Raw genomic sequence first — 26,334 nt, 5'->3', positions numbered from 1 at the left:
CCTCCCATCTGTGTTTATGGAGTTTACATCATTGGCAGAAGCAACTTGCGTGGTGGGGCAGAACCACAACACTAGCACCCTGGCAGTGGTGTTGCTGTCGTGTACCAGGAGTGGGAGTTGTGTTGGGGGGGGGGCTGGAGGAGGTTGGGATGCAGTGCGAACACTGGAATAGCCAATCTGGCATTTGTGCCCAATGTGTCCACACAGACCTCCCCACCGTCTCTTGGAAAGCGGCACTGACACTCCTGCAGTTAAATTGGTGTTGTGGCTCCACCTCACTAGGCAAGCCGTTTCTAATCCTCAGGAGTCTTCCACTTTCTGGAATGCTCTTATTGTGGAATGGCCAGGCTTTTGATGCCTAGTCTCCTCTGCGTGAGCCAGTACTGTATGGTTAAAGATAGAGTAGTGGAGGACTAGAGATACCCTCCTTGGTTGGCCACTGTGAGAACAGGATGCTGGACCAGATAGGCCTTTGGCCTGATCCAGAAAGCTCTTCTTATGTTCTTACATGACCCATGTAGTTCACGGCATGGTACACCACACACATACAAACATGATTCCACAGTCTATTGGCGGATTGAGGAGGTTCTGTGAAAGCTGATAAGGGTTGGAGAAAAATATTGTAAACATCAGATTGCTCTTTATGCTTGTTTTCTCCTTTGGTGTCCAGATAGAGTCAGCAGACGCGTGCCTAATCCTTGCCAACAAATACTGCGCTGACCCAGATGCTGAAGATGCCTCCAATATTATGAGGTAATTTAGAAGGGGGCATTTGGATTCCATTTTACTCCATGAAACAAGGGAACATGGAAAGAATGGAACCAGGCCTTTTACTGGGCAAGTGAGGCAACTACCTCAGACAGCAAATGAGGAGGAGGAGGAGGAGGACACATGCGCACTACGGAGTGCTACGACGCGGCAAAACCCGCAAGCAAGCTGCGCAGCGAGGCAGCCTTGCTCCGCAGCTTTTTCGCAAACCACCGACGGACGCATGTTGCTCTTGGGAGGGGCGAGGCGACGCTCCAACATGCCACTCAAGAGAGTGGCAGGTGTGGTCGCGCGTGGAGCTCGCTGGGAGCTCCATCCTCCAGACACAACAAACTCCAGAAACAGGCAAACACGGCCGAGTTTTGACAGGTTCGAGGAAGCAAAACAAAACCAGAGAGAAGGGGGGGGTCCAGTGCAGGGTGTGCAGAGGGCGAATGAAGGAAGCCCTTTCCCCGAGTCTACTTGAAAGAAGCCTTCCCTGCTTTGCACACCTCACCGCTTTCCTTTGCAATCCAAGGCTGTTTTGGAAGGGGTGTTTTTGGGAGGGGAATGGTGGTGTGGTTTTTGCAGATGCCTTCTAAGAAAAGGGGTTTAAACCTTCTAAATGAGAGAGAGAGAGAGAGAGAGAGAGAGAGAGCATTTAGACCGTGCACATTTTCGCAGCTTAATAATCCCACAGAAGGAGTGCGCAATTCTTTCTCAGAGCTGCTTCTGCCTGATGCAGGCCTCTTTCCGTCTAGTCCTGCCCTCTCCACCGCCCTTTTTTTTAATGCTCACTCCCTCCGAATTAGACATTTGGCATGAGAGCTATGCTGAGCCCTTCAAATTAGGCAAACAACAGAAACAGTAGTGCACCTTTCTCTTGAATTTTTTTTATTAAAAAAGTCAAGATCTATCATCTAGAAAGTGTGTTTAGGACCGTAGCTTTAAAGAACATTTAGCAAGAGGGTCTTTCCTTGACGAGCAGGCATTGATACACTGAGCATCGCTTTTGAATAATTATCGCATTGATTTCTATGCCTTATCAAAGCATCGCTCGCAGCGCCGTAAAAGGACAGGCTCCCACATTGCCTTAAAACACAAGCCTTTTAAGGCAACGTGGGAGCCTGTCCTTTTACGGCGCTGCGCCCCACCGCCCCGCCCCAGCCCAGCAAGCTCCGCACGGCGAGCTGCCCCCGCCCTGCCAGGCAGGCCAGCCACTCTGTTGAGTGGCGGATGGCTACTCCCCTGCAGCCAGGACATTGGGTCTTCTCGATGGCGGTGGCCGCATCACGCCCACACCCATGCCCACCCCACCCCTGGCCTACTGGATCAAGTTTCCCTACAGAAAGCAGGCTTTGGCTCTTAGGCCAAATCCATATTTGCTTTAAAGTACCGTGCAGGGCTCTCTGCAAGCCTTGTGTGGTGCTTTGAAGTCCTGACTTTGGGATTTCAAAGTGTCCAATCATCTGACATAATTGGCAGGTGGCCAACCCCTCTCACCTATCAAATTTGACCTGCAAGGCTAGGATCTGATAAGGATCTGACCTACAGGAACCAGCCAAGTGGCCCCTGAATCTTGAGAATGGCTGTGTTTGGGGGTGGGCTGTTGGGGGCCAGAATGCATCAGTACAAAAACCTCTGTTACTACATATAGCAACAAAGTTGTAGAATATCCCTTTCCATGCCCCCCCCTCCAAGAAAACGCAGCCCTGGCTTCTTTAATTTTCCAAAGGCACATTTTAATCTGGTGGGAGAACTCTTGCTTTGATTTTAAATTATATACATAGATTAAAGAGAAATCCAGATGCAGATTAGTGAGCTTTTAAATAGATTCCATGTGTTTAATTAAAAAAAAAGTTATTGGGTGAACAGAATCCTCCTGCGTATTTGCAGAACAAACGAGTTTGATTCAATAAAATTGAATGCTTAATTAAATGCTTCAGCTAAAAAAGAGTTTAAGAAGGAGAATTAAGAGTAGGATAAATATCTTTGCAAATTGCTTCTTGCTTGTCAGAGCAAGCTATGCAACCAATTTTGTGAAGTCCATGCTTGGCTGTGGAATATAGGAGCAATACATTCCCCTCCACTCCTAGTAGCTGACTGGAAATCTTCACTTGCGGTATTGTTACCATAACATTTGTTTGTTTGGTGGAGGCTTTGGAGATCTATTGTGTGGGTGGGGGAAAGAAGCAAGGCATTCATATTCACTGCACCCCTTGGGAGCTGAACCACATTGTGAAATCATTTGTTCCTGTTCTGCCCTACATCTGGGACATTGTCCCTTAGCCATTATCTGCATTGTCACAAAATGGTCGATTCAAGGACAGGTCACAAGCCCCCTCCCCCCACCCTTTGTTTGACAGGAGCTACTATTTGTTTTCCCATAAATGCAGAATTGTTTCGTGTCTTCCTGATTTTTCATCTAGTGGATAGAATATGTATGGATTTTTAGCCAGAACCAGAAGTTCTTGCCTCACTTTAATCATGGGATATAAATTATAATGTACAATATGTATTATGGATGGTGTGTATAGAGAAACACAGTGTCCTATGAATGACCCAACAAGGGAATGGGGCCCAAACATACTGATTTTTTTTGCTAACAATGTAGACAAGACCCAACAGAGCAATAAGTTGTTACAATTCAGAGATGCTGGGGATCAGAGATGTTTGACCTGGAGCCCAGCAAGTTAACATGTTTGAATTTGAACTACACAGTAGATTTTAAACTCCCTGGTCTATAGAGTTTTCTGAGTGGGAATGGTGGACATAAAGTCCAGTGTTAACATTTCACAGTAGGCTGTGCAACATTTGCCCCCTTTGATCAAACCCTGGTTTCATACCATGGTTTGGAGGGAGCCCTTAAGCCACAGTTTCCTGGTTTGGGCATTATGGAAAGCTATATTTTAAGTAGCCACTGAAGCATGTGAAGGAGTTATTGAACTGAAAAATATGACATCCTATTTGGCCATCGAGACATATTTGTGGAATTGCTGTTGAGTGAAAATAACACATGTTGGTGTATTTTCTTTGCAGAGTAATTTCCATCAAGAATTATCATCCGAAAATAAGAATAATCACCCAGATGCTGCAGTATCACAACAAGGTAATGGAAAGTCTGTAGGATGCTCATCTCCAAGATAACCTGTAACACAGTTACGTTCTGATTAAGATACAACCTTTAAGGGTGGTTACAGCCATTTTATTGCACATATTACCACTATCTACACTTAATAAGTGATAAAATCATCCTCACCACCTGGCAGAATTCTATGAATGACCAAACTTACTCCAGGATCTCATCCTGAGGTTACTTGGTCATTTGTATGGGTTCTCTGCAACAGTCTAACCAGTTAAGGCTTGAGGGCCTTCTCAGTAGTGGCGCCCACCCTGTGGAATGCCCTCCCATCAGATGTCAAGGAAGATTTTTAGAAGATATCTGAAGGCAACCCTGCTTAGGGAAGTTTTTAATGTTTTTAATGTTTGATGTTTTATTGTGTTTTTAATATTCTATTGGGAGCCGCCCAGAGTGGCTGGGGAAACCCAGCCAGATGGGCAGTGTGTGTGTGTGTGTGTGTGTGTGTGTGTGTGTGTGTGTGTAGTAAAAAAAAAACAAGACAAAAGAGATACCCAAGCTATTGGTCAAACTTTTTTTACTGCTAAGCGGTGTGCTGAGTTTTTCCACTCATCAGTTGTGAACATGTGGTTAAATATGTGGCAAAATTGTAAGTACTTTTAAATGTGATAAACCTTGATTTATCCAGCTATGACAAAACAGAGGGCTGGTACATTTCTGGTATCCAACATTTCTCTGTGGGACAGCTAGGTGTACAAGCCAGCTAGAATATCATCCTCTTTGCCAGTTGCCTGTTAAAAAGACATCAACCAGCAATACCCTGTGTGCTCAGTGTTCTTTTTCTGTACAGCTGATAAAATTCATTTCTTGTACACAAAATATGACACCATTTGGGCAGGACTCTGCACTCAGGGTCATTCTGTCCTTAGGCCAACTATTTTCAAATAAGAAAAGGCACTCTGCACATGCTCTGATACACTCATTTAGGAGTAGGGTAGAAGTGATTTTTTAAATGAGCAACTAGCAACCCTAGAGCAGTTGCCTGTCCCCACCCCTCCTCTCCCCATCCTTTGTTAGCAAAATGCAGATGCAAATGTTTGGTTAGGTTCCCCCCCTTTTTTTCTTTAACCTGTGTTTTTTTCCACTGCAGGCCCATCTGCTAAATATCCCAAGCTGGAATTGGAAAGAAGGGGATGATGCAATATGCCTTGCAGAACTCAAGCTGGGCTTCATCGCCCAGAGCTGCCTGGCACCAGGCCTATCGACAATGCTGGCCAACCTCTTCTCCATGAGGTCATTTATAAAGGTAATGTCTCATCTTATTACAGGACATTAGCATGGGATTCAATTTGTCATGGGGCTGAGTAGAGTGCATGGCCTAAACTCAAAACAGAGAGAAATACATCAGTTCTGATGGTTAAAACATTAAACAACATATTCCAAAGGAAAATAAAACCCATAGCCTATTATAAATCGGGCAGTGGGCCAGGTTCCTTCAAAATTATGCTTTTGTTTTTGTTTGGCACATCTATGGGCATTAAAGATTGTTCAAAGTGCATTTTTAATACTTTATTTCTTTCAGATAAACCACATGTTTATCAATGTAGAAAGCCCCCACAGGTTTGTTTTTAATATATATATAGAGAGAGTGCATTCCCTATCCAATCCATATGGCAACAAAGTGCCGAGAGGAAAAAAGACACAAAGGTTTTCCTTTCTTGGCTTCTCCACACACCCCATTTCCAACCCATCAAGTGGCCAATGGATTCCTTACCTCAAGTATAAAATACAGAACATGTGTCTGTACCAAAGCCCAAATCTCCAACAATAATAATTCATTTATCCTCTTCAGTCAATGAGGCCCTTGAGGTTTACGTGAAAATAGTAATAAATGATAAGGCCCAATGCTTCTCAAACATTTGGAGGCAACTATAGTAGGGACGTCTAGGCTAAAACCCCACTAGTTCCCTCAGTGTTAATTTGCTCCCATTTGGTTTTTGGCTGCTCTCCCCAGATTGGGAACATGGGCTGATTCATTTGGACAAACGGAATGCAAGGAAACAGGACCGCAGTCATGAAAGAAAGGGGGATGGAATACTCTAGTAATTGTTCTGCATAGCAAACATGGAGAAGGTGCCTAGAGCATAGCAGAGGTAGACAACCTTGTAGGGGCTGAGGGCCACATTCCAATGGAGGAAAGTGGCCGAGGGCTACATACCTGTGGTGGCCAAGGCCAAAGTGAACAGGAAAACCCATTTTTTCTCTTTCCCCACTTTCCTCTTTATTAATCCATAATCCTCCCTCCTCTCTCTCTTTCCCTCCTTCCCTCCCTCGTTCATCTTCTGTCACTCATTCTCTGTCACACATACATGCAGGCTTCCACACCCCTAGACAATCAATTTTATTAAAGTTTTTCACGAAAACTAAAACTTAAACTAAAGGGGGGGAGCAAAATACATTAATAATAATCCTCATATGATCCTCATAAAACACAAAATTATAAATCTATCTATGTAGTGCTCAGTCACCATTTTATCATAATCTCCACACATACAGAGAGCTGAAACCTCCCATCTGGCAGACCTTCCCCTTCCTCAGTCTCTCACCCTAAATAGCAGTTATATACATAATTGGCAGAGAAGGAAACAGAAGTATCTCTTTTTTAATCTTCCTGTTCTTTCTTTAACACTACAGATTTCTCAAAACAGAGGTGAGGGAGGAAGTGGGGATACAGTATTCGGGCTGCAGCAGGTGCCTCCAAAGGACCACCTATGGATGGCCCAGGTGTGATGTTTAGGAATGCCATAAATATATGTCCCCAAGACAGACACACACACACACACACAGAGAGAGAGAGAGAGAGAGAGAGAGAGAGAGAGAGAGAGAGAGAGAGAGAGAGAGAGAAAATATATCCTGTTTTGCAAACAGGAATGCTGTTATATAGAATATTTGTTTGTTTGTCCTAGGATTACTTTAAATTCTGTTAAGTTAAAAAACGGGAGTCATCACTGGGGAATTCATATTTTTCTCCTTTTTTGTTAAAATGAAAGAAGAAGGGTGAAATTATTGTTAGAGGAAAGTGACTTACAGTTCTGATAGTAAACAGAAGAAAGCCATTATGGACTAATCTGAAACCGAAGATAATTCTGTTGGCGAAGAAGTTCAGCATCATTCTGAAGTACCAAAATAATCAGATACTGGGGAAAGGAAGCAGGACAGAAATACTGGGAGAACCCTGAAGTGCATCTGTAGCCTTTGAAATCCCCACCTCACTTTGCATCTCTCCTTCTCAAATCACTGAAAATAACAGGATATTTTTTTCCACGGGAGATATTTTTTTCCATGAAATGCATCCTCTGCACCTCACTTCTGCCCTTTTCGGTTCAGGGGGTAGAGAGAGAAAGTCACAAAGAAAGTAGAAAATATGCTCACGAGCATCTGGGTATCACATATTCTAAAGGGGAAGCTTACAAAACAGGTGGAGCTATCTACATGCTACCACAATTCCAAAGTTAATCAGATTTATTTGTGCACATATATTTTGTTGGCCCTCAATCTCATCCTGACCCAGTCCCTTTCCACAAAGTCCAGTGCTTTGTTCTCAGGCTGCACATGTTGCAGGGTGTGTGTGCTTAAGTCAGTGTGCAACAAACAGCGATAAAACATGCAGCACACTTACTGTTGATGGTGGTTGTGCTCCTGGGTTCTGCTCAGTGCCAATTCCCTGTCCTGTTCTGCATTTGTTTCAAACCTCCTGGCCTTACTCTGGATTCTTATCGGTAAAAAACAAAACAAAACAAAAAAACCTGTGGGTTTTTTGTTTTTGTTTTGTTTTTAAAGGCGCCCGGCAGCAGTCAAGAATGTGATTACAATCACGAACAGGGCCACAAAAACAAGAAGCAATTTTTTTTTTTAGCATTGAAGCTTGCATGCTTGATTTTGCTGGCTGAGTGCATTGCCCCCACCCTGCTCCAGTTATGTGGAGATAGGGGAATGGCGTGGTAGTCTCAGTTGCTCCCAGACCATATAGAAAATGCTTCAGGTAAATAACGTTAGTGGAAATATACAATGTTAGAAGCTTGCCAGCAAAATCTGAGCAGAAGTCCTGTCATTTTTGGGAAAATAGATTGAAGTGGAGAGTTCCCCCCCCCCACACTCTCCCTAGCCTGATTGCAAAGCAGGATAATACATCATAAATGTTTGATCCGTCACTGACAACGGTGCATAATCAGTGGTGACATTGCACATACTCAACTGATTATGGCTTAACTTTGCAGCCAAATTATTTGTCTAAACTCTCCACAGTAAAACAAACTTAGAAAACCAAAAATGCCATTTTGCATCTGAATATTTTTCTTTTGCTTTTTTTTTTAAAGCAGCATTCTTCATATGGAAACTCTTATTTTGCATCTAACCTGACCAAAGGAAAGGAAAGCCAAGACAACCAAAGTACATAACATTCAATTGTGCATGATCTGAGCAATTTCTGAAAATACTTAGTGTATATATATGTACACACACTCACAGAGAGAGAGAGAGAGAGAGAGAGAGAGAGAGAGAGAGAGAGAGAGAGAGTAATGTGGATTTTAATAGCGAAAGAAGAAACAATTAAAGCAGAAGTAATTTATAGGAGGTACAGTCTACATCCCAATTCCAAAGAAGGGCAGTGCCAAAGAATGCTCCAACTACCGCACAATTGCGCTCATTTCACACGCTAGCAAGGTTATGCTCAAAATTCTACAAGGCAGGCTGAGGCAGTATGTGGACCGAGAACTCCCAGAAGTGCAAGCTGGATTTCGAAAGGGGAGAGGAACCAGAGACCAAATAGCAAACATGCGCTGGATTATGGAGAAAGCTAGAGAGTTCCAGAAAAACGTCTACTTCTGCTTCATTGACTATGCAAAAGCCTTTGACTGTGTCGACCACAGCAAACTATGGCAAGTTCTTAAAGAAATGGGAGTGCCTGATCACCTCATCTGTCTCCTGAGAAATCTCTATGTGGGACAAGAAGCTACAGTTAGAACTGGATATGGAACAACTGATTGGTTCAAAATTGGGAAAGGAGTACGACAAGGTTGTATATTGTCTCCCTGCTTATTTAACTTATATGCAGAATTCATCATGCGAAAGGCTGGACTAGATGAATCCCAAACTGGAATTAAGATTGCCGGAAGAAATATCAACCACCTCAGATATGCAGATGACACAACCTTGATGGCAGAAAGCGAGGAGGAATTAAAGAACCTTTTAATGAGGGTGAAAGAGGAGAGCGCAAAATATGGTCTGAAGCTCAACATCAAAAAAACCAAGATCATGGCCACTGGTCCCATCACCTCCTGGCAAATAGAAGGGGAAGAAATGGAGGCAGTGAGAGATTTTACTTTCTTGGGCTCCTTGATCACTGCAGATGGTGACAGCAGTCACGAAATTAAAAGACGCCTGCTTCTTGGGAGAAAAGCAATGACAAACCTAGACAGCATCTTAAAAAGCAGAGACATCACCTTGCCGACAAAGGTCCGTATAGTTAAAGCTATGGTTTTCCCAGTGGTGATGTATGGAAGTGAGAGCTGGACCATAAAGAAGGCTGATCGCCGAAGAATTGATGCTTTTGAATTATGGTGCTGGAGGAGACTCTTGAGAGTCCCATGGACTGCTAGAAGATTAAACCTATCCATTCTTAAGGAAATCAGCCCTGAGTGCTCCCTGGAAGGACAGATCGTGAAGCTGAGGCTCCAATACTTTGGCCACCTCATGAGAAGAGAAGAATCCTTGGAAAAGACCCTGATGTTGGGAAAGATTGAGGGCACTAGGAGAAGGGGACGACAGAGGACAAGATGGCTGGACAGTGTTCTCGAAGCTACGAACATGAGTTTGACCAAACTGCGGGAGGCAGTGCAAGACAGGAGTGCCTGGCGTGCTATGGTCCATGGGGTCACGAAGAGTCGGACACGACTAAACGACTAAACAACAACAACCCACATCAGAGTTATATTACTGGTAAAATAATAAAAATACTGATTAGTACATAAACATAAATAGTACATATCAGGACTAGACAGAATTGTTGCTGTATGCAGAAATAGTATAGCAAATTAAATGCTTATCTACACTTACGTTTTTGCCCCTTTCAGGCAGAGGTCCACACATTAACGCTCCGTGTCCTTTTGTTTTGCTTTGCTTTGCTCTGAGCTTTCCCCAAGAAAGCCTACTCTTTAAAGCCGAATTGGAGCAAATGTCAATTTGGGAGTTCCACGGATTGATGTTTGCACTGATTGAGCTTTAAATAGCAGGTTTTTGTGGGGAAAGCTCCAGACCTCCCCCCCCCAAAAGGTGCTGGGTACAGAACAAGTGCAGGCAAGAATGTGTGTGTGGTGGGGGGTAGCCTTTTGGTGCCAACTGTGAGGTCCTGGAACCCACACTTTGCTTATCTGGCTTGCCATGTCATATTAGCTGTGCAGGTCAGAATGCCCATTGTTGGGTCAGCAACAATCAGGCATCATCTACCAATGCCTGTACACTGGCAGAGGGCCCATTGCTAGCCCCTGGACCTCCCTGGCTCTTCTGCTGCTGCTCCACCTGGTCGTGTCTGCATTTGCATTTGCCCTTTTGAGTGAGAAATCAGTGACAAGAGAATAGACCTTGATAGCCAGGGTAAGTGAATGGGCAGCAGTGACCATCTCAGTGAGGAGGTAGATAAACTCAGGGAGAGAGCCCTCCAAATTCTGGGGGAGGTGCTGCAGGGAGGTTCCTGAAATCGGCATATGAGCCCATACAAATGGCAGTTAAGGCCACGTGTACTGCAACTCATGGCCACATTGAACAGCTGCTCTCCCAAGGTGTTGGAGTTAGCAAAATCATTATGTCCTGAACCGCCCTGAGGTCTTTTGATGAAGGGTGGTGCATATATAAATGAAATAAATTTGATTGCAAGTTGCACCTCAGAAATACCTCCTCTGTACAAACATTTATCACACAAGTGTCTTCTATGTCCTCCAAAGGAAATTCACTATTGGAACTTCCTATTGTATTGGAAAGGGTCTGAGGGTAGAAACCTGCCAAGGTGTTTAATTACACAAGTGACAAGGATATGAAACACATCAGCCCCTTGTAATGTACACAGGGCAGATTTGTGTCTAGTCGTGCTCTGTACTTTATACAGTACTCATCTTTTCCCTATGAACCTTCTTCCCTTGCACATGGTTTCTCTTCATGCTGTTTCTCTGAGGTCCTCTGCCCTCTTTTCCCCTATGTGTATTCTTCTACACACACACCTTTAGTGTCATACTTTATTCCCAATTGTATTCTTTGGTTCTGCTGCTTGCAGCTTGTTGTGCGTAATGAGAAAGCAATTCCACAATCATTCTCTGACTGTTCAAACCGAATCGACACGCTTGCATGGTATGCTTTGCGGCACTCATCGGAAATAGATAACAAAGCAAAACATGTAGCTCACAAATTTCCAGCGCAAGCTCCCCATCCAACTTTCAGAAGACTAATAGCTTTTGGAATATGTATTTGAGGAAGGGTGGGTGGGAAGAGGTTTGTTTCTCTACCAGAACCTGATGTGGTTCATATTTTCCTTCAGAGGACAGCTGATCAATAAAAGGGAACAATCTCTGAACTGCTAGATGCATGTTAGATCATGGCAAATCTGATACAGAAATGCTAGGTAAATAGTGAGCTAAGAAACAGAGGCCTTATCACTTTGAAGAAAGGAGGAGATAAGGACAGGGAGGGACTATGCACTGTTTGTAAGAAGGAAGGAGGCATGCTGTATACAGAGCAGGTTTGAAGGGCTGAGGACTGGTCTAAGGGGTGTTTGGCCTAGAAGTAGGGAAGGGAAACCTGTGGCCTTTCCAATGATGCTAGACACAACTGGTCAACATCTCTGACCATGCTGCATGCGGCTGGTGAGAGTTGGAGCCCACAGGTTTCAAAAGCTGCAGGTCCACCACCTCTGTTCTAGAACTACCTGAGCTGCTGTTCTTTCAGTAATTACATAGATGTAGAACTGAGCTAGTTGTGGCTTATGATGTCACTGCTGCACTGTGACCTGACAACCTTGACCAGGCAACAGAAAGACAGGAAGCAGCAGAAAGACTAGGGGCTGAGTTTCACCTATTAATATGAACTCATTCACCAATTCTCAGGCTGCAGACTTTTAGCCATTGTGTATTTATGACTGATTTGGTTAAAAGACAGAATGCAGGCTCTAGTGGTTGTCCTTGGATCTCCAAAAGTCTCATGAGACATCACCATGAGTATAAATGAACTGGAAAGGTTTATAAACAAATCATACATGCCTTGTGAAAGAGCACTTGGAGTAATGTGAGAAACAGACCTTCCCTTTCCTGTTAGAAAGACACAATTCTGTCATTGAAGACACAAAGTCTATATTTCTTTAGCTCCACAACAGCTGATTTTCAGTACCTTAGATCTCCAATCTCTGTACAACATGGGCTAATAAAGTTGAGCCAGCAACAATGGGTTTCATTTCAGAGCAAAGGTTTCAGCTGTAAAACCTTAAGTTTGTTTTGCCGAATAAACTATTCAGGCACTGGGTATAAATCTCTCTTTATTAAGTACTGAAGAGCCCAAGAAAATAGATGTGCTTGTTTCTTTCAGATACCATGTGCTGCAGAACCAGGCTTTATTACCATTTCATTGTTGTTTCTGTGGATGCGCTAGCTGTTTTAGGATTTGGTGGTTGATATATTCCTCAAAGGTTTTCATACACTTTGGAAGACGTATGACTTCAGCTTGTGAAATGACGAAGTTGCGAAAGCACTTCAGAGTAAAATTCAGCTTTTTAAAAAAATGACAGTATGGGACAGTTTTTATGTTTTTGATGGTGGTTTTGGTGATGAAAGTGAGTAACAATCCTTCAGAAATCTTTGTAATGCTAAACTAGTTGTTGCAGTTCCATCCTTGGCAGGAAAAGCTACACTGCTGGGTCTCTTGGAAGCACCAGCAGATACCACCACTTTCTCCTGACCCAAAAGGCTTTGGGGAAAGCGAATGTGGTGGTGGTTTTGATGGTTCACACAACCAGCTTGAGTAGCACTGTGCTCACTTTAAGAACATCAGAAGAGCCCTGCAGGATCAGACCAAAAGCCCATCTAGTCCCGCATCCTGTTTGCTCTCAAGCACTCAAACAAGGGTGCTTGCTTTTGTGAGTGCCCCTGCTTAATTGCTGACAGTATTCTAACATAGGACTCACTCAGGTCAAGCATCTCTCCTCCAAAATGAATGTGCCCTTGCATCCCACGTCACTGTAGTTCATACCTACCAAGTTCCTGTGGGAGAAATAAGGGACCGGACCGGAAGTAGAAGACCGGAAGTAGCGCTGCCGCCATTTTGGAACTGGGCGGAGCATGCTCAGAAGCGACTTTTGATGCTGCTTTGGCCAGTTCCAAAATGGCCGCCGCGCCAGAAGTCGCACTGCAGCCATTTTGGAACTGGGCAGAGCTGCATCAAAAGTCACTTCTGAGCATGCTCCGCCCAGTTCCAAAGTGGTCGCAGCGCCAGAATAAACCGGGGGGAAACAAAAAAATCTGTTTTTTCAGCTGAGAACAGCTAGAAAAACAGGGGTTTCCCGGGGAATACGGGAGACTTGGCAGCTATGCTGTAGTTGCCTTCCGCACTGCTCAGCAACATATATGGAATGATGAATTCTTCTAGGACAGCATTTGCCAATCTGATGCCCACCAGATGTTTTGGACTATAACTCATCTTCATCCCATGCTGGCTGGGCTGATGAAAGTTATGGTCTAAAACATCTGGAGGGCACCAGATTGGCAAAGGCTGGTCTAGGAAGTGTGCACACACCAATTTTTGGCCAGTGGCATGACTTCTTTTATGATCCCTCCCCTGATTCCCCCCCCCCGAAACCACCAGGACTATATTTGCCTTTTAGGAAAGGATTGGTGTTCTGCTCCAGCTGCAGTGGAATATGTTGTGCTGCAGCCTAAGCCAAGCTGTAAGTTCAAGGTATAAAAATGTGAGACAGTGGCAAGCAAGGCCAGTGTTACTCTAATGCAGGGGTTCCCAACAAAATTTTCTCGAGGACCCCTCATCGAGCTGCTATTGTGACAAGGACCCCCATTAATTCCTAATCCTAAAATTAAAAAGTGAGAGCCAAATTAAGAGTCTTTTTATATTTTATATTTATACGTTTTTTACAGTTACAACAGAGTACTCCATCAGTATACAGTTAGTTTTAATTTTCAGTTCTTAATGAGATGAACCACTTTTTAACCAACGGTCCATTTTTAACTATGCGAACTATAGCTTCTGCGAAAAACAACGCTTTGTTTACAAACACTACTGTTTTGCAAAGAGGCAGCGCGCGCCAGGGAGGAGGGAGGGGAATGGAGAAGACAGGGTACCTGCGCAGTAGTGCACAAATGAAGCCGACGTGCGCAAAGCATCTTGGGGAGGTGAGCATTAGTAGAATGCGTGTGCTGCCTCTTTGCAAAACAGTAGTGTTTGTAAAGCGCCACCTAACGGCATACAGCAGAACTACTGCCTCTATCTAATTCTAGTTTTGCGCTAGACTCTGCTCATGCAGGAAGTGGCCAAAACAAAAAATCTGTTATCATACAAAATATATTTAATATATATATTATTCTAATAGCATCTTGCGGACCCCTCTGGCATAGCTCGTGGACCCCTGTGGGTCCGCGGACCACCTGTTGGGAACCACTGCTCTAATGATATCAGTGACTAGAGCTGCAAGACCTGATCAGTACATTGGAGGGAGCATGGTGGCCAAAATGGTGCCCATCATAAGTTGTTGGACTACAACTCCCATCATCCCTGACTACTGACCTTCCTGGGTTGTGGCTCATGGGTATTGTTGTCCAACACCTTGTGGAGGGCATCATGTTCGCTATTCCTAGCATAAGCTGTTCTGAGATATCTGAAGGAAGAGTGCATATTCAGGTTGCATAATAGCAACAATAATATTGACATCTCCCCGCTAAATGCTAAAATAAATAGTAGTGCAGTTAGCAGTAGGTTTTAAGCGGAAAATCAGTAAACTGTGTGCATCATTTATATAAATACTGTTTTAGAATTACTAAAAATTAAGTTGGGCTGAATGATCCAAGGAGAAATATGAGACTAGTTCTGTAAGGCTTTACAGCCTTACATTTCATTGATTTAAATCAGGTTGTTTTGAAGTAAGTATTCATAGGATTGCAATCTATGGTATCTCCAACGCCCTTTGCCACCTACAAAGGTCAAACCAAATTGTCTCTATACAAGAGAATAAATTGTGTGTGTATTGGGGGGGGCGTTCCTGCAGATGTTTATGCACATTAGTGATTTTCTATTGCTAATCCATTATCAATTCAGAGGAAAATGCTTGGATTTTTTTTAATTTATTGGATTTTTTATTTTTTTTAACTGTTTTGCCTGGACCTCGTTTTGATTTGTGCTCTGCATGGTAATATGGCACTTCTGTTCCTTGATCACTAGTTGTCTGACCCGTTTTGTAACCAGTTACACACAAGCGTATCCACCACTCTGCTTTCTTTAGAACATGGAGGAAATCAGTTGTTAATGGATATTTGGACATGCCCGATAGTTGAAGCATTTGATTGAAACCATTGAACTGCTTCCCATAGCAAACAGTGCTCACTGTACAAGTGGTTTAGCTCTATTACCAGGAATGCATTTGTATCTGTAGTAAGAAATCATCGCTGAAAATGTATTGTGTTTTGTGGAGACACACTGGCTATCATTGATGCTTTTCTGAAGCAGCTTGCCCTTGAACATGACGGTCAGATACAAGTCATTGCCTCAGGATGTTTTCAATTGATTACTGAATGGCCACAGAATTAATTTGGGTATCTTTCACTGAGTTGCTCCAGTTCAGTGTTTTAACATCTTTGCTTGACTACTGCTGGAGACATGCATTCATATTTCATCATAATGAATTTATATCTCACATACATATACTTAACAGATAGATTATTATTGGTTGATTGTTTTTAATTTATTGCCTGCCGTTCACCCTAGGGTCCCAGGGTGGGTTACAGCCATTTAAAATGCAACATTAAAATAATATTTAAAATGTACAATTACAAAAAAATGCAAAGGGTGGGTCTAGAAAATATACATCTTGCACTGGATTTTTTAAAAAATCAGGAAAAGGGAGATTGATAAAACGGCTATAAATTGTTGTGCTGATTCAGATGTTTAATCTGAAACCAAGATGGATTGGAGTTCGTTGATGTCTCTGGCAGCCTCTGTTTACATCATGGATGTTGGCTCATATTATGTACAGTGGAACCTCGGTTTATGAACACCTCGGTTTATGAATTTTCGGTTTATGAACGCTGCGGACCCATCTGGAACGGATTAATTCATTTTCCATTACTTTCAATGGGAAAGTTTGCTTCAGTTTATGAACGCTTCAGTTTATGAACAGACTTCCGGAACCAATTACACCCATGCTTCAGTTTATGAACGCTTCAGTTTAAGTACTCCGCGGACCCGTCTGGAACGGATTAATCCACTTTCCATTACTTTCAATGGGAAAGTTTGCTTCAGTTTATGAACGCTTACTCTGCGGACCGTCTGGAACGCATTAATTCACTTTCCATTACTTTCAATGGGAAAGTTCGCTTCAGTTTATGAACGCTTCAGTTTATGAACAGACTTCCGGAACCAATTGTGTTCATAAACCGAGGTACCACTGTATATGTATATGATTTGTATTGTTTTATTGGTACTGTTGCTGCAGATTTGTCATGGCCTTTGGCTAGAATAATAAAATTATATTATTAATAACTATTATTATTATTTAAAAAAACAGAATTACACACTGCTTACAAGGCTTAGTCATTCCTTCGTAAGACTCAACATCAATTTGCTGTTAATAAATAATAAAATATACATGGGTAATCCAAAAGGGGCCGGATAATATTTTCTTGTAGTAGAAAACTGAAATAGATGGAAATTTGTGTATATCTAAATCTGTATCTATAGCTGGCAGCCCAATCCTATGTAGGTTTGTTCAGAAATGCATCTAATTTTACTGGGAGAAAGCACTGTAGTACTGTAGCCTTTGTATACAAGGCACATCTGACTATTTTTCTCACTAAACTTTCCAATTTCCCCCTGCAATTCATAGGACTTAGCTTACTTTAATCTAAGACCATTGTTCTCCAAAAGTTGCCTATATTATTATTATTTTTCCTCCTTGCTGACAACTATAGAGAGAACGTGTAATGGAAACTTGTTGTTTAGTCATGTCCGACCCTTCGTGACCCCATGGACCAGAGCACACCAGGCACCCCTATCTTCCACTGCCTCCCGCAGTTTGGTCAGACTCATGTTGGTAGCTTCAAGAACACTGTCCAACCATCTCGTCCTCTGTCATCCCCTTCTCCTTGTGCCTTCCATCTTCCCCAACATCAGGGTCTTTTCCAGGGAGTCTTCTCTTCTCATGAGGTGGCCAAAGTATTGGAGCCTCAGCTTCCATGGAAACTTAACAGATATAATTGGTAAAGCAAATAGCTGAGATACCATGTTTAATTACCTCAAAATTGATTGATTTTTTAATCACCTCCATTTGTTTTTGCAGAATGTGGTTGCAAATTCTAAAATCGTTTCTTTCCACCCCCTTTTCTCTCCCTCCTTCTTTCTAGATTGAGGAGGATACGTGGCAGAAATACTACTTGGAAGGAGTTGCTAATGAAATGTATACAGAGTATCTTTCTAGTGCCTTTGTCGGTTTGTCATTCCCTGCTGTTTGTGAGTAAGTATTTATACAACCATTTATTTGTAAGCCGCCTTCTTCCTCTCAAATGGCACCAGAAGCTCATTGTTCCAAACCCTAATACAGTTGTACCTTGGTTTTCAAACAGCTTAGTTCTTGCAAGGTTCTGGCTCCCAAACGCCACAAACCTGGAAGTGACTGTTCCGGTTCACGAACTATTTTTGGAAGCCGAACGTCCGACGGGGCTTCCACAGCTTCCCATTGGCTGCAGGATCTTCCTGCAGCCAATCAGAAGCCACACGTTGGTTTCTGAATGTTTTGGAAGTTGGACGGACTTCTGGAGCGGCTTTCTTTTGACTTCCAAGGTACAACTGTACCGTTAATGCAATAGCATTGCAGGACGTCTTCAAATACTAAGGTTGTTTTTTTCATGTACTGTAAATGCATTTAGAATTGATGTGAGGTGGGGGTGATTTTTTTGGAAACAGACTACTTGTGATCTATTTCTTAGAGCTATCTTCCAAGAAGTAGGACAGTGCACATTTTGTAGACATACCATGAAAGCACAGAAATTGGTATTAAATTCTGCTCCCCATTTTTGCTCTTTTATTATTTAATAAAAAGCAGGTATGTAGATCCCGTTGCTGTGAAAATGAGCTTGAAAGTGTCTATGCACATTTGTTTGAGGCTTGTGAGCTGAAGAGGATTTCCATGGGTCAGGTGGGGGGTCCTTCCTAGCACTTCCTCCCTAGCATTTCCTCCCATCAATAGCTGAAGCAGAATAAATTAAGCAAATCTAGGCAGAGGGGTATTATTTTGCAATCTACACGCAGGTCACAGAATCATTCTTTTATTTTCCAGAATGCTGATATTGACTTACTTTTAAGTCAAAGTACACAGAGGACTAGAGAATGGGATTACATAACACATTGCTTCCATTATGAACAATAATAAAAACTGACCAAAAAATAAACAAATAAAATAATTAGTGCCAACCTCAAGTTCAGGCTTATTTGAATTTTCATATAGGTACATTTCACAAAGAAGAGAGCTATGTTGACTGAGACATATTTAGGATAGTGACATTTTCCTGGCTTTGCATTGCATATATTTTCGTACCTATAATAGAGCTGGACCAAAATAATCATCTACAGAATGAAAACAGCCACACAAGCTGTTGTGCAAACACTTGGATGCTCTAGTAGGTAAATTCTATAGTGGATCTCATGCTTGCATAAGATATTGTACAAGGTCTTCTGCAAGCAGAACATCAGCCTTGGGTTTAATTTTAAACATGCAGCTATCTAGGTATAAATGTCTCTTCCATGAGTGGAAGTTGGTTCTGATTGTGGCTGGGCACTTACAGACTTCTAAGAACTTGCAGACAAGCCTCCTGGTTTAATCGAAAGTAGGGAATTAACTGTTGAGTAGCTACAACCAGGTGACTGAGCTGTACACATGGTAAAAACGAAGGGTTCTGATGGCGGGTGGGGGAGAGAATTATTTATAACAATTATGTCAATAGTTGTATTGCATGCCAGAGAGTTTATTACTATACATCATTCACAATGCCTTCAATAAAAGTGACAAACTGCATCTGTCATCTCCATCATATAATATGTGCAGTGAAAAATGTCAGGATTGTCCAAGACAGTAAATCAGCTTAACATGATTAGAAACGAACTTCATTAAAAGAGCCAAATACATTTCAACCAAAGACTTCCTCAGTGACTGTTCTTAAACCAATCTATGATCTCTTGATTCATATTAAGATACAAGTACTAATGGCCTCTAGCTAGTACAATAAACTTATTGAATATAAACTTTATTGATTAATAATATACATACAGATACTATCAAGATATATACTGGAAGGCTTTGGTCAAAGCTATTTTTGTGTTTTTAATGAAATTCAGTTAAATCAGTTTTTTTTGCTTTTATTTTTCTTAAATGTAGTAAAGTTTAAACCATTAAGAAATATAACAGTGTGTAACCAAACAAAGCCAACACCACAATCATATTAAGTATTGGACAAATCTGAAACGTCACTGGAGATGTCGAAGATGATGACTTGTTTGTTTTTTTGAGACACCCAACTTACCTTTTGATCCCAACAGGACAGTAGGTCTGGTGGCCAAATGACCAACTGATATTCAGATCCAGGGGGGGGGCAAACATTGTGTGTGATGTGCCGTAATGTCAAAGCTGTGTCATAATCAGGTTGCCATAGAAGCAGATGTGAGGGCATCAGGCCATATGTGTGTGTTGGGAGCAGGAAGGAAGTGCCCAGACTGAAAGGTGTTGCCTAAAATAGGTTGCCAGAAAGGAACCTATTGTCCTAGTAGGGTAAATAAGTAGAGGTGCATGTTTTGAGCGATCAGATTTTCATGGAGAGAAATTGAGGCTAGAACCTAAGGAAACAGTGAATTGAACACGTTATCAGTAATGGCTCATGTCCACAATAGTGGCTGGCTGCATAACCCTTAAGTAAGTTGGATAACTGTTTTCCATTCTCCTCTTGCATGCTATTTATTGATCATAAGCAGTCAGGTTTGCCTCTGTCTGGCTGTAGTAATAGCAGGGTCACACATAGTTTAGCCTTCAACCTACACAGACTGTGACGAACTTTGGATAAAACATTTTTATTTCTACATAAAACTGCTCTGTTGGTTGTTGTTTTTGTTTTTTTTCAAAATTAGTAAGAAGTTTCAAATACATTTCCATTTCTGATGATTTGGCCATATTTGCAAAAAAGAAAAAGAAAGGTGTCTAATTCCTGTACTGTATTAGTAGTTATTTCACTATGAGATACAGATTGTTACATAACAATCTAATTTATACATATACCGTATATTTAAATTCTCATCACATAATCAAATGAATCTCAGCAATTATATGAGGATTATAATTTTACTCTTTTTTTTAAAGGGGGGACTTTTGGACTCTTTGAGTTGCATGTTAACTTCATTTCCATGTAGCATCATTTCAAAGGCCTGATTCTTGCATCGTTGTGAAGGGGCATGAAGATGTGAGGTATAGAAATACATAAGATACTTTTCTACTCATCATTTTCTAATCACCCCTGCCAGTGTATAAAACTGATGTGCTCACCATTAGCTGGGTTTGCAGTAGTTTGCAAAGCTTGGTGCTTGGCTTATTAACATGGTGAGCAGTCCCCCTGGCTTCATATGAATCTGAACAGAAAATGTCACCTGCTAAACATAAAATCTCAAACGATTCTTGCAACATTTTGCAGTGCAGCTAATCGTGCCCCAGTGGGCATGGTTCATGTGAAGCAAACCCACTGGGAGCAAAAGCTCAAAGCATTTTTCATTGTCATGGCAGCTGTGTTTCCATATGGTTCTTGAAAACATATCTATGCTAAGCCTGTGTTCAGTCTACGGCTATCATTTGTATCAAGTGCTGAGGTAGAATAACCAGTAAAGAAAGAGGCCTTTAATGAATTTTAGGAGCACCCCAAAAACATGCTCCTGAAGTATTTGATTATCTGAAAACTTAATTATCTATTTCCTGATTTAAATTAAAGAGAGGCAGTAACTCAAACTTAACCAACATTTTAATGATAACATGATTCCTCACTTCAGGTTAATTAAAGCTCAGCGGCAATTAGGATGTGGTGTTGTATATCACCAAGCTTGGAGCAGGAATATTTTCATTACAGCAAGGAATTTGTGTTTTGTTTCATGATAACATAGAATACATTAAAATCTGCTTGTACTTGGTTCTTGAAAACAAATATAAATTGCTTGTACCTACCGTTTAGTCACATGGCGGCACACCTACAATCAGCTGTTTTGCTATAATATACAGAGATGGAGCACTTTAAATAGCATTTTGTGCTTTAAAACAGTTTGTAATGGATATTGCTCTTTTATATGGATTGATAACCTGGTTCTTAAATTTCCACCCAAAATGTTGCCTGAAGAGAAATGCAAAGCAAAATGTGTGTGTGTGTGTGTGTGTGTGTGTGTGTGTGTGTTTCTTAGGCAAAAAGTCTGAGGAATTCGAAAGGAAGAGTTCTGATAAGCTAGCACAGTTCTCAGAAGGCTTTTCACAGGTCTCAAACTTTAAAAAAAGATGAGAAGTGAAAAGATCAGGGCCAGCATGTAAATTGTAATTCAGAGTAACTTGCATGGCCACAACCAGTTTTCCACCATGCAAATTGGCTCTGCGTAGGAGCAAAAATTAATGCAGAAAGCCAAACTCATGGAATCAGAACTGGAAGGAACCTGCTCCTTTCCCCTACCAATCAAATCATATTAGTGATTTGGCATTGGCAGAGGGTGTCCAGAGAGTCTACTGTGTGTGTGTGTGTGCACACACGCACACACACACACACAAAGCGGAACAGTTATAAGATCAGCAGTTTCTTGGGTAGTCACACTGACCTTTAGTTAGCATTAGCAATGGAGGAAGCAGAACCAATGAGGGTTTCACCTGCTACTAGCAGGGGTCTCTGCTCCATACTGTTTGCATGCTTACTGTTGCCTCTGGCAGTGCTTCCTCCTAACCCTTTCACAATGCAGCGAGAGAGAAGAAATGAGAGGTGTCTCTGGGTTCTGCCATAGACATTATTCCCACTGGGGTCATGTATACGTGCACCTGTTCATACAATAAATGGCACATGGGCTAAATTTCCCCACTAGTAATCCTAGTCAAATCTGAGTCTGTGGTGGAAAAATATTGTGTTCCATGTGCCTTTGGGGAAACCCGCCTCCACTGCTGTCACCTCCACCACCTCCCTTGTAAGGTTCATATTTTATCTTAAGGCAAGCAGAGGAGGAGGAGATAGCAGTGGTAGCCACTTCACAGTAATTATTTGAATGTTCAAATCAGAACACCATGAAAACTCTGATCTCTTTTGCGATTAGTAGAAAGGCAATCACCCATTCCTAATACCAGCACTTTAAAAATTGTACTGGGTGGGGGTGGAATTGGCAAGAAAAATGCCTGTTACTAACCCCTGACTATTTTGAACCAATTGAATTTTCTCATAGTAGAATATAGAGTGCATTAAAGTTCATGAGTTTCGAAGTCACTCTTACTAACTTCCTGTATGGGTTGTCATAATTGAAAAACCAATTTGCACTGGGAAAAGGCACTTTTTGGCTACTGTCACTACCTGTGAACTCAAGATAAGTGCTGGGACTTGCAGCACACCCAGACCACATGCTCTGCCTGGTTTTTGTTTTTTTGTTTTGTGTGTGTGGGGGGGAGTAATGTCCCAATAAGAGGAACTGCCCAATCCCATACCAACTGGGCCTCCCACAATGAACATCTCCATCATGTCTGGCTTGAATTTTAATTCATTCACCCATATCTAGTCATCACTGATGTAAGGCATCTGTTGAGCGCTCCCTTTGCCTCATCTGGCTTCATTGAAAAGGAGAAACAGGAGAGAAAAGGAGTAACAGAACAGAGCTTACCAATAGCACTTCTCATCAAATCTCCAGACAGTTTCTCAGAGCAGTTTCATGTTGATATTAAACACAAAATTAAAAAGAGATGTTTAACATTGCAATGTGAAATATTTTTTATTTCTTACAACTTGGAAACATTTTTTTCCTTTCCTTGGAGTACATGAGCCAGGACCAAAATGGGTTCCAAGTGTGCTTAATAAGGAGGAATGTGATTCTTCTTCTTTTATTTTACAAGATCTGTACCTCAGTAGTTGGAATATAGGTGGTAACCATGAAGTCATCATTGTCTTAAAAAATGAATAAATGATACTGAAGTTGGTTCCCAGTTCAACAAAAATCTGTGTGAATAGCCTAAATGGTTTATTTGACCTGCACCACAAAATATGTATTATAATACCCCAGATCATGCAGTTCCATCATCTGAGAACTCTCTCCTTTGAGATGCGCCATCAATCTGTGGGACATCATTCTATTTTCAAACTACTGACCTATAGATCATGTTAAAAAAACAACAACACACTTACTCAACACAATTGGTACCAATTCACCATTTGGGGTGGCATGACTCAGGAATGATTAAAGTGAGTGCAAGGAATCATTGATTAAAAATTTGATAGTACAATTTGAAAAAAAAAAATGTTTCAAGGCCCAAATTCAGTCCACCACCCCATTCTGCTTTGTTGATTGAAAATTCACTCCCTAGTTCCAGTATCTTCTCTGCCCCCACTGGCATCTGAAAGGAATTGATCCCTTTATACACCAGCCCCTATCCTTAATTCTACCCACCAAGTGTAAAAAGTGTGTGTGGGGGGGGTGCTTACTTAATTGAGCTAATATCCATGTGCTGTAAATTAATATTTTGTAGGTTCATAGGATTGGAAGGGACCACAAAGGTCAGCTGACCCAGGGGTCAGGGTAGCAGGAGGTCAGTCCTGCACAAACATAGCCCCCGCCCAAAAAAACCCAACAGCACCTCAGTTTTGCTTCCCTTATTTGCTTGTAGCACCTGGGCTTGATGAGGCATGTGAACTTCACCTGTTCTGAGCCTACTCAGGCTTGAGGAATCACACACTACCTCCCACCTGGAGTTAATGAACCCCACCTGGCCAGCTAGTGAGCTGGGCTGTGGGCCCTTGCCTGCCTCAGCCTCCTAAAGCACCCCTTCTGCTGCTTCCTATGCATCAGAGCCTGCCGTGTTGATGGAGCCAGGGGCCCTGCTACTTGGGTTCCTGTGCCCTGACCCCCATTCCCTTGCCATCGTCTGTTACTCCGTGAGTACTTCCTACACCAACTTCTGCTTCCCCACCCTAAGCTTGTGTGCTACACCTCTCGCCAGGATCCTCTTCCTCCTCTCTACCGTCCTGCCAGTTCATGACATTTCATCACTTTGGATATTTTCCCCTGTGGTGTCAAATTAGTGAAAGGTGTGTTTTGTTTTATGGGAACTTCTGTTTACTACCACATGTTAAAGTGGAGTTTTAATGCTATTGTGATGGCAAGGAATGGTTGGATTCTGTGTGTTGTTTCCTTTTCACAGTTTTCCTAATCTGTGCACTGTAGGTGGAATGGTGCACAGAAAGGGGTGACTAGCCTTTTCTTTTTCTAGTAATTTACCATTTTCTATATGCATTGAAGTTTCCAAAATACCAGACCTTGTTTATATCTGTGTGTTCCATGATAATAGCAGGTGTTGGGGTGGGGAGTGATACATTCATTTTTTAGTGAACTAGATATACAGAATGTTTCAAATCTATTTTACGGTATATGAGTGGTAAGTTCAATACCCCCCCCCCAAAAAAATATAATAATAAATTAGAATAATTTCTCTCTAGGTAGGTGGAAACACTTGGTCCTCTGTGTTCATATTGCTGCCATTAATAAAATGTTAGCATTTCAAAAAATAGGAAATAGTAATGTCTTTTTTCTTTTCCTTTTTGTGAATCTTGCCATAGTACTTACATGGTGAAAAACATTTATTAGAATTAATATGCTTGCTATTGTTGGTTCCTACCTTCAAAAAGGCCCCCATTGCAGCTACCATTAGGACAGTGAGCTGTGGAAGACTGTTTAAAAAACCAGGCTTTTTTCATTTATGTAAACCCCCTTCATCGTGTTCCCCTAACTTTGAAACATTGTTTTCTAAAACTGGCTGCATGGAAGATAGTTGATCTCATATGTATGAAATCAGCTGGCTTGAAACAACATAAAACAAAAGATTATTGCTTATGCATTACGTAAAGCAAGGGTACCCAATATGACACTCTCCAGGTGCTATTGGACTGCAACTCCCATCATCCCTCACCATTGGTCATGCTGACCGGGGCTAGCAGGAGCTGAAGTACAGCCTCATCTAAAGGAACCAAGTCGGCTTCCCCTGAACTAAATTGTGTTTGTATCAGCTATGTAGAATAATCTTCCCTTGGAAATAAGACATGCACTGACAGTTTAGTGTTTGACATAATGCTGTTTTGCTTACCCAGTGCAGGTTTAGCCTCAACAGTGCTGTCACCTTTTATTTCCAGCTGAAATTGTGTCTTGGTAACATTTGTAATGAAGAAGTTTTCATTTCTACCCATGATAGGGTGACTGTTTTCTTCCTTCCTTCTGGCAGGCTGGTGTTTGCGAAGCTAAAGCTCTTAATGATAGCCATAGAGTACAAGTCGGAACAACGGGAAAGCAGGTAAGTCATTGTCTACAAAACCATTTTCCTAATGCACCTTTGATAACTTGACCCACTTATATTTCTTCCTTCCTTCCCTTCAATGGATCTTTATACCTATGGAAACATTCTAAATCTCACTCATCGTGGCATCGCTGCACCAGCTCATATAACCCAACCAAATGGCTGCACCATCTCTCTTCTGACCGAGACTCCCATGAGGATGGTTGAAAGGAACACTGTTTTAATTTCTATTGCTAAGCGCTCTCGCTCTCGCTCTCTTTCTCTCCCCCCGCCCCAAGTGCACTGCATATTTAGGAACCAAGGGTAGCAATGTAGCACCCTTCAGATGTTGCTGAACTACAGTTCCCATCATCCCTCACCATTGGTCGTGCTGTAATCCACAACATCTGGAGGAATCAATTTTTCTACCCCTGCATAAAATGCTGCAAAAAAGAACCCCAATCTTGATGCAATCGTACATATAATTGCATCAACTTTGTTTTTTGTTTTGGTTTGCGGTGTTTGTCAGTGTTTATCAGTATTGCAAAAGGTTCTTTTCTTTGAACTAATTCTACAGATGGTTCCGATTAGTCCTTGTAAATACACAGCTACTATAGGCGTGTGTATAGTTATCAGTGAAAATAATTTCTTGTAAAGATTACATGTAGCTCCATGC

The 26,334-nt window shown here is 41.9% G+C and overlaps 1 protein-coding gene across 5 annotated transcripts in view; it reads left to right on the top strand.

The window, feature by feature from the left end:
• Positions 1-26,334, top strand: part of KCNMA1 (potassium calcium-activated channel subfamily M alpha 1) — a 541,146-nt gene that overhangs the window by 370,255 nt on the left and 144,557 nt on the right. For all 5 annotated transcript variants that reach the window (XM_035137304.3, XM_035137303.3, XM_088670120.1 and 2 more), the window contains exons 12-16: positions 671-753; positions 3,787-3,856; positions 4,977-5,132; positions 17,485-17,594; positions 25,608-25,676. In XM_035137304.3, the coding sequence (XP_034993195.3) occupies positions 671-753; positions 3,787-3,856; positions 4,977-5,132; positions 17,485-17,594; positions 25,608-25,676 (488 nt within the window). The remainder of the gene's footprint in view (positions 1-670; positions 754-3,786; positions 3,857-4,976; positions 5,133-17,484; positions 17,595-25,607; positions 25,677-26,334) is intronic.

Source organism: Zootoca vivipara, chromosome 5, assembly GCF_965207765.1.
Source record: "Zootoca vivipara chromosome 5, rZooViv2.hap1.1, whole genome shotgun sequence".
Lineage (NCBI taxonomy): Eukaryota > Metazoa > Chordata > Lepidosauria > Squamata > Lacertidae > Zootoca > Zootoca vivipara.
Note: the sequence above shows the minus strand (reverse complement) of the source record. Positions and strands in the feature narration are given on the sequence as shown.